A 14,537-nucleotide genomic window follows, 5' to 3' on the forward strand; every position below is an offset into this window, starting at 1 on the left:
TGATTTATGTAGTTGATTTATGAAACCTATCAGAAGATATGGGTCACATATAGATGACTTACAACTTCCAAGATTCTTCCTTCACTACAGCGTTCTTCCATCAAGGGTTAGGGAGGGACACTGCTTTGTGTATTAAATTTCTGGAGATTTAATACAGTTATAATACAGTTTAATGCTATATTTATATGCTTGTGTGATTTCTATACGCTGCATATCCAATAATGACAAACTGATTTTTCCCTGAGGATTACAGGATTTAACAGAAAAGGAAGATTAGATGGGCAAAAGGTATGCCTGGAAGGGTTAAAACCAAACAAACCAGGGCTCCCTGGTACACCCAGACCAATCCCTTTACATTAAGTGACAGAATAAAAACCTACTTTTTTAGCTGCCTTAACAGGAAAGGTGCAGAACACAACCAAAAGCTCATGATATGTTAAAGGCGAGAGAAGAACTGCAGGGTGACAGGGCTCAGCCAGGCTTCTGCTGGAATGAGGGCAAACTGCTGGGACTCCAAGGGTTATCCTGTACATCTGCTACTCAGATGAAATGATCTCTGGGAACAATGTACATTCCTTCCATTGCATGGAAGTAAGTCTGTGTCATCTGCAGTTGCTGCAATAATTCAGTTCCTGAGCAATCAATGATCCCAGAGGCAAGTAATCCCAGGTCACACCCAGCAAGGGTTTGGTCCTCCCCTTAGCAATAGCTGAACGAAGGCACATGCATACCCTGAGGACTCACCTATCCTTGCCACGTGCTCTGCTTTCTTCACCTCTTGCTCTGCACGGGTCTTGAAACGGTTTGAAGTGTATTTGTACATCCTGTGATGATCAAAATTTATTAATCAGCAAACTCAGCAGTAAGGTCAAACCAAGATTTCATCACTCCATGAGGGAACAAGGTCCCCATGTGCTACTCTACTCCTCCCAACAGATTCAGTAAATGGAGGAGGTTTATGTATCATGAACTGGACATTTTTGGATGAAGCTAGGCAAAATCTTTTTAAGTCAGAGATGTTTTAGTAGTAGCTGCAACCACAATATACTCTCTTCTTCTGCATTAACCAGTGGGGATGAAATATATCTATATTCTTGGAGCAAATCTCAAGACTTAGAGAAATAATTTCTTCAGAAGTGGAAAAGAGGAGTGAATATATATGGAAAGCTTCTCAAAACGTTCCCACCACAGCTAAATAACCTTTCCTGTGAACAGCTGTCTACAGGTGCAGTATGATAGGTCCATCTCACACAGGGCTAGCTTAAAGCAGAGCAACAATTTGACCAGAACTTCAAGTTTCAGGACACTTCTGTGTGCTCCATGTTGTGGTGGCCAGTGGACATACATTACAAGGGACAGAGAGTTCTTGGTAAGATGGGTCCCTAGTACCACAGAAGCCACCTTGGGCTAGGGTGGCCAAAGGGGCTTCTCCCAGGATGCTTGTTCTGCTAAGTTAATCTATCCCAGTTGGCTGTCAGCCTCTATCCCTCGTCAACTCCCCCAGAGCTTCTCCATTGGTCCCTGTTCCCTAGTCCTGCCTTTTCTCCACCCCCAGACAAAACTGTGAACCTCAGGATCATGTTTGTATTTGCCTCTGCTACCTTCGACAGTGTAGAAGCAATAAATGCTCCTGCCAGAATGCACGCAAATGCCCTGCTTGACTCATTGGTACAGACTGTAATACTGAACCCACCTGTGCTTCTGTGGGGGCACGCGGGACCCCACAGAGCCGGAGAGAGACAGTATTAAATGGTGCCTGAACGTGGATCGCCTCGGACTGTCCCCTAGAGTGTCTCCAGCACAGCTTCGCTGTTGGAATAAAGTCGCCTTTCGAGCAGCCATTTCCCCCAAAGAAACCTCTGAGTTCTATCAGGGGTCTCGGGAGGGAGACCAACAACCTTCTAGGGAAAGAGAAGACTGGTCTAAAGTCGGTGGACCACCCTCGAGACTTTTATTTGACCCTCTAAGGTAATATGGGTCACTTTTGTATCCTTTTTTGTTAATTTCCTTTTATCTTGAGGGTTGGGAAGAGAGGGAGATGGGGCAGAGTTGTCTCATCTCCTGCAGGAAGCCTTTCTCCCAGTTCTAAGAGTCCTTGTTCATGAGAATTTTTGTTATATAAAGGAAGGTTTAAAACATTTTGTTCAGTAGTTGTTTAAGCAGTGGTTAGTTGAGTATTTAAAATGCTTTGTGAGATGGTTGTTTATGTCTGGAAAAGGTTATTTCCTTTACAAGCTAGCAAAAGCTATTGATTGTCTTGTAAAATGGTTGGGAAATGTTAACCTCAGTTTAAAAACCCCTTTACCGCTTCCTTCTCCCTGCATCCCCGATCCCTCTGCTCTGCTTCAAGGGAAACCGGGAGATGGATTCTGCCAGAATGCACAGGTCCGCTATCATCTGCCTGCTCTCTCCCTATCTCCTTTGTTCCCTGCCCATGGTGGTGCTGGCCAGGCCACCCCGGGTCCTACCCCAAACCTCTTCCCTGTACCCACCTCCCTGGTTTTCTCTACTTTAAATTTGCTCCAAGATCGCGGTGGCAGCAGAATCAGTCCCACAAACCCAGCTGCTACCTTTATTTTTAATTCTCCCGCTTCCATTCCCCTCAAACAAAATGGCAAACAACATGTGGAAGCTGTGGCGGGCTTTTCGCCTGCACGCGGTCCCACTTCTGTCCCTGGCCCCTCCCACGCGTCGATACGTGTTTCATCGGGCCCTTCCCCCTCTGCTGAGACTCCCTTCCTAGCCACAGATCCTGCCTCTCCCTCCTGTGTCCCTGTGTCCTCCATCGGTGGCCCTGCCCATGAAAACCAACCCACCTCGCACTCCCATGCGGCTGAGACCAAGAGTGGGGGTGGTAGCAGCTGGGGAGACTACGAGACACTCGGGGACAGCGACACCTCTGCATGCGCTGCCTTGGTATCCCTCCCTTCGCTGCCCAGACATAGTGAGGCTGCATATGTGTGTGCTAGAGCACAAGGCGCTGCGAAAGCTGCTGCACGAACGCAGTGCCCGTACCTGCCTCGTGAGGGGAAGTTGCCAAGTGTTCACGCCTGCCTGCTATGAGCCCTGTGCTGGAACAGCCGCTCCTGCCGGGCTCAGCCTGCCCCTGAGCATCAGTTCTGTGCCCCAGCTGACCTGGCTTCGGGCCCCAGTAGCCCCAGCAGAAGCCATGAACGAAGCGGCAATGACTCTCCCACAGAGCCCGCGGGCCCCCCCCAGTGCCATGATCCTGGCGGGTTCCTACTGTGGCTTGAGAAGCCTCAAGCTGAAAAAGCGGCATACGGGGGTTGTTATGACCCAGCCCACTGCTGGGCTGGGGCAGCGAGATGCGGATCAACCCTGGGCCCTCCCGTGGATTGAGTTTCCCCAAGACACAGACTCAGAGGGTGGATCGATGGGCGGCTCAGAAAATTCTCTCTTACTCGTTTGTTCGTTGGTTCTTTGTTGTATCTCCCGCCTCTCGGTTTCCCCCATTGGTTCTTGTTAAATTGTGTCCTCCCCCTTGCTTGTAACTCATTGGTTGTTTTCCCCTTTACCTGCGGTTTTCAAACCCCCTATAAAACTGAGGGAAAAGCCTCCCAGGGCTATTAGGATTAAGATCATTGCTGTGTTCTGGTTGCTAAACTTCTGACAATAAACCTGTTGGAAGCCAGACCAGAAGAACCCCCTCTCTCTTCCTTTATCTCTGAACTAACGTGAGCCTGTATCATCGGCTCCTGTCGTGTCTCCTCTGCAAAGAAGCCAGCGAGTGCGCCCAGCCAGTGCCTATCCTGATGCCGAGGTCGCTTCTGCGACGCGCAGAAGTAATGCAGCTGGACTCTCTCTGATCGAGGGCACGCCAGAGCTCGTACAGCGAGCACAGAACTGCGTTATACGGGGACTCCCTGGAAGGCTTGAGGCAGCCTGACAATGCTAGAAACAGAGGGGATCTAGTGCCCTCCGAACAAAGACTGAAAAAGCAGCGGCAGCTGTGGCAAATGCTACAGGTGCCTGATTCCGCTGCCCTCGGTTTCCCTGGCAGCGCCGCAGCAGAGGGGCGGCGGTCGCCGTCCCCCCCAAGGAGCTCTGGGGCAGTGAGCAGCGCGCGGCGTGCTCAGCCCAGACCGAAGGCTGCCGACCGGACCCCTTCGGTCTTCTGACCGGCGCCAGACTTCCCTTCCTGCGCGGCAGCTTAGACAGGGCGTGGGCCGAGCCGCTTTTCTCCCCCGTCACCACTGCCACCGGGCCCGCCCAAGCCAGCCACGCTGCTAACCCAGGACCGAGCCTCGCACAGCCGCTTGCTGCGGCTCCCCCTAGCCGCCCACGTGGCGCAAGAGTTGAAAGGACAGTTTGTTGTCGTTTTCAACCTAGAAGACTTAACTCCCCCCGCTGTGGCAGCGGGCTGGAAGCAGCTCCTGCGAGAAGGCTCTGCCCCAGCTCACCCCGGCCGCTCCTTCACTGCCGCGGCACTGCGGGGCCACGCCTTCCGCCCACCGCCGCCACTGCTCTGCGAATGCCCTGAGGCTGCCAAGTCATCACAGCTGCCGCTCTGCTCCCCCAGGTGCGAAAACCCCACCCGCATGGTGCCTTTCACCTCAGCCCCAGCTCTGCCAGCAAATTCCACCCCTGTGCTGTATGAGAAGCAGAACAAGAGGGGGGGTAGCAGGAGCCAAGCTGTAGGACTCAGGCTGTTCCCAGAGAGCTGCGAAAACATCGTAAGGGAAGCAGTGAAACAACCTGACCAGCTCGCACGTGCAGCTGGAGCATGCAGAACAGCAGTCAAAGAAACAGAACAGTGACTTCTCGCATTCAGATGCTGAGTGTAAAGACCAAAAACTAGAGTGAAGAAACCAAGAACCACAGATAATACCTGGAAACTGCCAGAAAAAAACAAGCCCTGCACCAGCCCAGCAAACACCGTTCCTGTGGACACAACAGACACCAAGATGAACAGGGTGCAGTCAAAAGACCAGACCACCCTCTTGGAAACGGAGATGACTCAAAACAGCAGCAATGTCCACCATAGAAACAGACACACCGTCCCGTAACCAGAACTGCAAACAAGACTTCGAACGGATAAGTCAAGACACCTGTGGTGTCTCCCCAGATCTTACCCCTTCTGTTGCTTTCCCAACAGTTAATATTCCCTACTACCACCCCTCTGCCTTGTCTTTCCCACAACCACACTCCCCAATACTTTTATTGAGATGTTTTCTGTTAACTTGCACCCCTCTCTTTATTTACTACTGGTTATACCATTTCCCTCTCCCCAGACCCTGAAGTAAGAGAAGGGGGGATGGGAAAGGCCCCCCCATTTGAAATTGCAAAGCTTTGTTTGAAACCCCAACAGAAACAACTGCCAGAGCCTGTGCCCACATTCACCACCATGATGCCCAGCACCCAACACATATCACCCTGCTGCCCTCTGGATGCTCCTGGTACCACCAACAGTGAATGCTTGGACTGTGCTGCAGCCCCTTTGGGGCAGAGAACTGTGCTGCTTAAACCTCACCTCCGCCCTTGAGAGCATCCATTCCAGCATCCAGAGCGAAAAATCCTCTAAAAGATTTAAGGACTTGTTGAGGCATTGGGTTGTGGGGGCTTCTGATCATTGTTGTTTTGTGTATGTTTAGTTGTTTGGGACGTTGGGTTTTGGGATCCCTAGGGGAGGCCTTTTTGTTTGATACAGAAAGGAGGAGTTGTGGTGGCTGGTGGACATACATTACAAGGGACAGAGAGTTCTTGGTAAGATGGGTCCCTAGTACCACAGAAGCCACCTTGGGCTAGGGTGGCCAAAGGGGCTTCTCCCAGGATGCTTGTTCTGTTAATCTATCCCAGTTTGGATTTCCCAGTTGGCTGTCAGCCTCTATCCCTCGTCAACTCCCCCAGAGCTTCTCCATTGGTCCCTGTTCCCTAGTCCTGCCTTTTCTCCACCCCCAGACAAAACTGTGAACCTCAGGATCATGTTTGTATTTGCCTCTGCTACCTTCGACAGTGTAGAAGCAATAAATGCTCCTGCCAGAATGCATGCAAATGCCCTGCTTGACTCATTGGTACAGACTGTAATACTGAACCCACCTGTGCTTCTGTGGGGGCACGCGGGACCCCACAAAGCCAGGCAGGGACAGTATTACCATATCTGACTCACAACCTTGTAAATAGTGCTGGAGGTGGAGCGGCTTGTTTCACCTTCCCTGTATCCTAGCATGCCAAATACAGATCCAAATTCACTGACTGCTGCAGAGTGAGAGAGATGGACGTGTGAGGTAGAAGCTCATGAGTGTGTACCACCTCCAAGTATGTCATGAGGAAAGATGACACCTAGGACAAGCAGAGCCTGCAGGAACTCAGATCACCTTAAGACAGAAGGTTTTGGATGTATCAAGAGGAAAATCCCATCCCAAATGGATGGGATAAACTTTTCCAGCATTTAGCTAAAGCAAAAGTACTAGAAATGCTGTTTTTACAGAGAAGCAAAAACACATGGGGACGTAACACTCGACTGACCAACTGATTAGAGTCACACTTAGATCCTAATGAGAGACAAAATTCACCCCAAATGGCAGATAAACTGTCAGGATTCATGAGAAACAGCCTTGTACTGATGAAAAGTTTTGTTTAGGTTTGTTTCTGGGGGTGAGCACACATGGATGTTGGTACTGACATCAGAAATAGTCTCACCAATAGGAATCCCTTGCTCCCAAATCTAGAAAATTAATACCACAAGCACAGTTCCCTGAAATACATTTTGCTAAACTCATTTTCTGCTATTTCTAAGGATTTCCTCCCTGGGGTAAAAGCAGGCAGGTGCTAACACTTCCAGAAATAACAGTCTGTGATTTCACCATGTCAGGAGCTAAAGAGTCAGGATTTTGGTGGTGCCATCTCTAACCTATGTAAGGTTGATGAAAGCTATTGGGGCCAGGAGACAGCACACTCTGAAAGCAAGGCTGCTTTCAACATGTTGGCAGAACCACATTACTTCACCCACATCTGCCTGACTTCTAAGGGGAAAAAAAAAAAGAGAAGCAGAGTGAAGCTGAATTATCCCCCCATGCCCAGCTCAGGGGGCAAGGTAACACTTGGGAGAACCGTAGGGACAGCACTCTTTTGCTGTAGCAACTGTGGGGCGTCCCAGATGATGGCACTGTGAGCCATCACGAGCTTCAAGACACTCATTCCAACTGCCTTGGAGTGTCTCATAGAGGCACATGCCTTGCACATGGCCTCGCTATTTCTACCTGCACAGCCCATATGGCTAAACAAGCTCCAACAGGTACTGGGGAAGAGAAGGGCTGGAAGCAATCCTTCAGGAGACACAGGCCATTCCCGGGTAAGCTGGAAATGTGGTAACAGAACTGCAAATACTGGTGAAGGATATGCACAAAACCAGCCCGCCCCTGCCACCAGGATGACATCAGCTCCAGAAAGGTGAGGAGAAGCCTCTCCCGTAGAAACACAGGTGGATGACAAACAGCAAACAAGTGTCCTGCTCAGGAGACACACTGTTATTCCTGAAAAACAGTGCAAGGGCTGTAAAACCTGTTTTTCAGTAAAGGCACTTACATATCCTAAATCCACAGTGGATTTCCATTCATTGTTCACTAACGTCAACACTGAAACCTGCAGACAAGCCACTGTACAGGCTTTTCCTTCAGAGATGAAGGCAACCTGACTCACAGGAGGAGGGAGCCCCCTCTAGAAGAAAAGAGCCCTTCAGATGTCCCACACAAGCACACCAGCTGCTCAGGCTGTAAGGCAGCAGCACCTCCACCGTCTGTTCCCCACCCCTTCGCTTGACCAGGAAGGTTCAACACTTACCTGGCCTGGGCTACTGGCCAGAAACACAGCTGTGCTAAAGAGCTGAGCATCACTGCTGCATCAGCTGATCTCAAAGGAGCACCACAATGGAGGTACCTTCCCCTGTGCACTCACACACAAAGGAGGGCCTGTACAAGTGCAAAGGATTAACCCAGTATTAACCTGCAGAGCACTCAAAGCCTAGTAGCTAAATGGGGATGGTGAGCTCTGGCTCCAGCTCTAAAGGGAAAGCCAGGGCATAAGCAACCCTTTCCAGCACGTTCAGGGAGAAAAATGTAAAAAAACCCCACACCTATGGCTGTAAAAGCAGAGTAACTCCACTCTCAGAATGGACTGATTTACTGGTTTTCCCTTTGGAAAGAGCCACCACCCAGGGCAGATTTGAGCTCTCCTCAGGAAAAAGACTGAATTTCCCCAATCTGCCCAGGGCACAGTGTGGCATCTACCCCAAGAGCTGTATTGGCTCTCAGAGCCCACAGTGAAGGCTTTGATGGCTTTTCCTGATGACCACGCAGCTTCTGGAGCCCAAAACTGGCATCAGGAAGTCCAGCCAGAAGGGAGCAGTCCAGACATTCTCCAGAGAGGCCCAGTAAGGCCACAGTAATTGCCATAAGTCTGAGAAGATTTACACTGTGCTCTACAGGAAGGCGTTGCACAGTCTTTACTGCTCTGTTGCAGGAATGGGGATTTTAAATGTAAATGTCTTTGGGGAATTTCTACTGGCCTAGCACCATAAGCAGATCTACAGAAGTCTGCTCCGATGTGGCAGAAGCAGATCTGTGAGATACACCTGCCACCAGCACTAATCCATCAGCTTGGGGCTCCTTAGAATAGACTACTGACTGTAGAAACTCATCAGGATGGTTCAGACGGTACGGACGGAGGGACGGACGGAGACGAGAGATCTCTATAAGCAGCTCTTTGGGGTGCACGCTGTTTATTGCAAAGGGCGTGGGTACAGGGGCACTGCTTAGAGCTGCCAGCTGCAGCTCCAAGCAGGCCCAAGGTGTAGGAGAGAGAGAGATGAATCAAGAGAGCGAGGTCCTTGTTACAATACAATAAATCATCTTCTGTAGTGAATATTCTAATTCTCACTAGCCAATCTAATACAAGGTACAAATCCTATAGCAGTTACATACAGCCTATAAGAGTTATTACATTACCATAGAGTGTTACATTTTAACTTCTAAAAACTACTCCTTGGACCCCTTCTGCTGAGCTAGTAGGGTCTGCTCTGACCCTTGGACCTGTCTGCAAGCAGAGGGTATTGTCTAATCAAGAGGGGATTACCTTCAGCCGGCTATACCATTGTCTTCTAGTTGTTCAGTAACTAAGACTCTATATCTCAAAGGTGGCCTTCATTTCGATGTCGCTTATAGTTTTCATATTCCCAAAATCTTTTGTCAGGCAATCATATTTATAAGGCTTTCCTGTTTCATCTTCCCCAACAACTGACCACTTGAAAAGGAAGACACTGAGGTAGATGAACATCTGGGGTGACCTAGAACACCTAATATTGTCATGACGCTGGCAGCATCACCCACAGTGATGGCATCCTGTCTAGGACTCTTGCAAGAAGCTTGTCTCTGATGAGATAAAAACCTATGTCCCCCTCTGATTTCTCTCCCTAGTACTTTTGTTGGACTGCAGCACAAGAGAAAGCAGCACAAGGCCCTCATATGTAGACAAAACACAGTCAAAAATCTAGAAATCCAGAGATTCTCTACCCAGTAAATCAGGATTTACAGTGGCAAGTTCCCTGCCTTCCGCAGGGAAACAACTGGCCTGGCAGGCATGAGGAGCAGTGGGTGTAATGTTCCATTATTTTGGACAGGTTTCTGATACCATTTCACACAGTCTCATGTAAGGAGCTGAGGAAGCCTAAGTTAAAAACCAGCCAGGCTCTTCAGGCACTGTCAGTGGCATGCCACTGGCCTGCGGTTGCTAACAGCACCTGGTAGGTTGAGAGTGAGCCCAAAATGCTACACTAAAAAATCCACAAATAGTCTACAAAATTACTACTATTTTATTCAAATAAATTATGCCAGGGTATCTAGAATGCAGACTGTGTGCTCCCAGAGAGTCTGCCTCAGGCAGACTTAAATACAGGTTTCCCTTTCCCCTCCCAGCCCATTAACCTTTTTTCAGTCTCTGTTCAACCAACTGACAGCACATCCCAGCTCACCGTCACATTTTTTGTTTAAGGAAATTTAAAAGGAATATAGGGAAAGCTTTTTCTCAATATCTATAACCTAGACTAGCTACATATAAAAGTAACTGTTTCAAAGTGCTCAGTCTAGTTTCTTTTTGGAAATAATCCTAACACCCACCGTACGTATTTCCTTCTTCTGCTCAAAAAAAAACCCAGTTACCCAACAGTTTTGTATGAATATGGCATTCCATACAACCAGGATCTTAATTTCTTTGTTTGCTCTAAAAGGGAGCCAAATTGCACCAAGGACTCACACAATTTTCAAAGGCATTAGATTTTCCACTATGTATCTATTTTCCCATGATGTCAACACCACATGCCATTCTCTTACGGTCTGCTTCTGTGGCTTTAGGGTTAGGGTTAGAGTTAAGAATGGAATTATGCAGGATACACCTGGGAGAGCAAAACTTCACCTTTTCTCTAATTCCAAATGGTCCCACATCCACAGGTCTTGGATCCAACCTTACCTTGGCTTGTAGAGGCAGCACGAGAGTCGTTTGGTTTGTACTTTGTGTCCGTTGATGAAGATCCTCATCCTGGGATCAATATAAAGCACAGCAGCATAGGCACGGAAGGAGCGGCGCTCCGGCTTGCTGCAAGAGAGCCGTCTACTTCAGAAGATGCCCAAAAAATACCCTCAGCAAAACAGACATGTGAAAGAAAAGGTCTGTCAATTTTAATTACCATGAAGCTACATTAAGCAAGGCTTTTCTTTAATTTTTTTTCTACCTATGTCTTCTCCAGAATCTCTGTTGAGCTTACATCATAACTACTGCTACAGGACACTGATACACGTTACTGCAGCCTGAAGAGGGCGCTTGAATACATCTGGATAATAATGGTCAAAGCTATAAATTGGACTATTTAACACTAAAAGTGTGCCCACCTACCAGAGCTTTTTTACCCTTCAGTAAGTCAGCAGTACACTGCCACAGAACCTGCACTACTCACACACAGACATGGTACCACAACATCAGAAGGAAGAGGCAGTGATCAGTGGCAATCATGCCTGCCTTACAAACAGGCATTAAAGATGCTGAGATCCCTTGGAGAGCCCCAAGGAATTTGCTCAGTATCATCACTCTAATACATAGATAGAGCTGCTTTACAGGGTCTGAAATTTTCTACGGAAAATTCAAGCACTGAAGGGAAGAAGCATGTAATCTCATCAGAAAAGTAAAGCTTGCTAAGTGCGCCCATGGAGCTCTGGGATTTAATCAAGCATTTGGCTCATTTCAGCTCAGTTTTTCCTTTTCAGGGTACAGGTAATCAACTCAGCACTCAGCTCTCTCTAAACAGGGCCCTCTGCTCCTCCAGCTGCCCTCCGAGCACATCCTTCTTGCCCCTCTGCAGGGAGGAGTGCCCCCTGCTCCCTGAAAGATGTGATGATACACCCCATTTGCCTCCCGTTCCACCCGTCCATGGAGGCTGACCTGCACAGCATCTCATGTTTTGCAACAAAATCACAAAACTGAACAGCAGTTTGGGACCAGCACTGACTCACAACCAGCTCTCGTGCTGATGAAAACATGTTTGACAGGTGTAGAAAATGAAACATAGAGCTCAGGGCTCCGTTTTTTATGGTGCCTAAAGGACACTAAGTCTGCTGCTTTGGCTAAGCTGAGACCAGCCAGCGCAGGCGTTCACCCCAAACACAGCCACAGCACCCATGGGCTGACACACACGTGAACCCCAAACTAAAGAACAAACTACAGATCTTCTAAATTCTCTAATTCACTACAGAAACAGAAGCTTAAAAAAAACCCTATGCACATAGTATATAGCCAAACCCTACACCAAATTTGATCAGGGCCTGTTACACCAGTCACACTTACGTTCCCTCTCGGGGTGTTTCTGCCATCTGAATATCCTGAGGGTCAGAAGTCACATCCAGCTCTGGCTCTCCATTATCCATTAGTTTGAGGTTAAAGATGATCACCAGGGTGCCTGAACAAGTAACGAGTCGACCAGGTGAATCCCAGCCAAACCCCAAATACCTCACCCGTGACCTAAACCATCCTGCACATGTACCTTTCTCACCACGTATCTTATTGAACTGGTCCATCACTTCCCGTTCTGATTTGAAAGGGGAATACTTGTAAATGAGCTCCGTCTCAATAGCAAACTTCTCCATGTTGTCCGTCACGGGTTCACAGCTCCGTGCATTCCAGGTGGGCAGGGGAACGATGACCTGCAAATCCCATTGTATTGAGAGTGACTCTGGTTCTCCCACTCCAGTCAGCCCCTCCTGCGGGTCACGGTCCAGTGACTTACCCCTCCTGACAGCCCCTTAAGTCACCATGAGAGTCCTTTCCAACTTTTCAATAGTTTGCATGTCTGTCAAATATTTAAAGACCCTCTTTGCCAGCCTCCGAGTTGCCTTCTTTCAATACCTGTCTCAGACTGAACCATTCCCAAGTCACCTGTACGGTACTGGCTACTCACACGCTCAATGGCTTTTTTCCCCCTCCCATGTAGCAACTTTCATAATACTAAAAAAACCACTCTGGCTTAATTTCTCTCTTGAACTCAGATATCCTTCACTCATATTTATCCTGATCTCAGTCTTTATTGTTTTTATAGGATGCTAGCAAGGTGCTTTCTGTCATTTAGAGCAAAAATACAGATAGAATTATAAACTGCAGCTGCACATCAAAGACACAAATCCCATTCCAGAACTGTGGTCAAGCCAAAAAAGTAGCCAGAGCTGCTGTGGGAATTAGAATTACTTTACTGTTCCCAACCTGTTTCAGTCATGGGCTGGCTACCAGCATGCACTGCCCCTCCCCAGCTTCTCTGCAGTCCCTTCAATCCCTCCCTCATGGTGGAAGATGCTTTCTGAGATACCACCCCAGTGCAAATTAAAAACTTTTCATTATCAACTTTGCCTGGAACAACAATGGCTGAGTTATCTATTAAAATATCCAAGTTTGTCATAGGTAGAACTACACTGACTTTTTATTAAAAATCAAAAATATCTGAAAGAAGAGACACACCTGCAGTTAATGATCTGTGGGTAGCAACTTCAAACACCTTAATTCTCTACACAAATAAAACCAGAGCAGTAAAATTAAATACATCTCAAACTCAAATTTTGTGGGAAAAGGAAAACACAGGATGTCTAGGCATGTCCTGAACTGAGCATAAGCACACCTTTAAGTGACTGAAACAAGCCCTTCAAACTTGCTCTACTCTGGGGAGACTTCTCAATTAGAAATTAAAACCAAAAGGAAAAAAATTCTGTTGACTTTGCAGAAGCCCTACAAGCATATTGCCAAAAGAAAACCATACACTGGTACGACGAGAGCAGCAACCAGCCCTGACACAGACTCTTCTGTGAGAGCTGGGCAGGTTCAGATGAAGCAGCATTCACTATATTAGTTCATTACAACAAGCACATGCAAACCTCATCGATGCCTTCTTCTTCATGGAACGTCCGTGACAAGAGCAGACAAGTCATGGTGTTATCTTTCCTTGTGAACAGAATAAAATCCTTCCCAATCCGCATGGAGCCCCTGTAGACAGAGGTCAGACTGTGTGTTACACCTGATGTACCACACTGTTCAGAACGCAGACCACATTACCGAGCTTTCTTCCAATTATGCTCAGTTATGAGATGGCAAAACCAGGTTAGGCAGACGGGTTGAAACAGCAACATCATTTCTCTCTAAACATCTCATTCCTTTCAGAAAGCATATCAATCTGGGCATTTTCATAGTGTTTCAAAACATTTAACACCAGTCACAATTAAAAGGTGCAGAAATACAGCATGGCATTCCAGACTCATACTATGTAGAAAGCTTAAACAAAAATTTTTAAAGAATTTTAGAAGACAACTGAGGTGAGATGTGACAACAACCTTCAAATCCCTGAGCAGAAATGTCAGTGAGAAAGCAAAGGCACTCCTCATTTCACTGTACCTGGAATCAACTGCAGCAGTCTGGAGACTGAGAATTCATTTCCTAACCTAACTAAAGCCTCACTGACACTTCAGTTCAGGCAGCTTAGCAGCTTGTTGTCACAAAAAGGGACAGTCCCCTCTTCCTCCCCACTCTCCTATCCCAAACAGTGTGTTTGCATCTTCTCTGTCTTCTCTACCAAGTTATCCTGTTACCAAACTCATCCAAAACACCTTAACAGGTAACAATTAACACTGCACTGAAAGAAGTATTAGTATTATGTCAGCATTTCTCTTCAGACTGGCTTAAGTCCATACCACAGCGATACCACAGCCTACCTTTCGCATGCTGGGGCTTCAGGCAGCATTTCTCAGCTGTAATACAGTACACCTCTCGCTCAAGGTTAAGAAAGGACAGAGATCTGTCCTGGAAGCACACAGTCAGGATCTGGGATCTGTCCTGCATTGTAGCTGAACCAACAGCGTGTAAAGATCCCCTAATTCTGGATTTTCTTCCCCCAGGTTATAGAGTCCCGCTGATTTCCCAGTAAGATGCATATAATCAAGCCACATGGGCGAGCACAAAGCAGAACAGTCAGAGTAAGCCACAAAGCCCTGTAACTTTTC

At 47.7% G+C, this 14,537-nt stretch overlaps 1 protein-coding gene across 6 annotated transcripts in view; it reads right to left on the bottom strand.

Moving 5' to 3' along the window:
- LOC138119379 (ATPase MORC2-like) overlaps nt 1-14,537 on the bottom strand; it is a 56,446-nt gene that overhangs the window by 23,286 nt on the left and 18,623 nt on the right. For all 6 annotated transcript variants that reach the window (XR_011155486.1, XM_069031166.1, XM_069031165.1 and 3 more), the window contains 5 exons: nt 13,419-13,527; nt 12,044-12,203; nt 11,848-11,959; nt 10,480-10,605; nt 745-824 (listed from right to left, as the gene is read on the bottom strand). Coding sequence is in view for 5 of the 6 variants with exons in the window: in XM_069031166.1 (XP_068887267.1) it covers nt 745-824; nt 10,480-10,605; nt 11,848-11,959; nt 12,044-12,203; nt 13,419-13,527 (587 nt within the window). In the remaining variant the exon portion in view is untranslated. The remainder of the gene's footprint in view (nt 1-744; nt 825-10,479; nt 10,606-11,847; nt 11,960-12,043; nt 12,204-13,418; nt 13,528-14,537) is intronic.

This window comes from Aphelocoma coerulescens, chromosome 15 (genome assembly GCF_041296385.1).
Source record: "Aphelocoma coerulescens isolate FSJ_1873_10779 chromosome 15, UR_Acoe_1.0, whole genome shotgun sequence".
Taxonomy (NCBI): domain Eukaryota; kingdom Metazoa; phylum Chordata; class Aves; order Passeriformes; family Corvidae; genus Aphelocoma; species Aphelocoma coerulescens.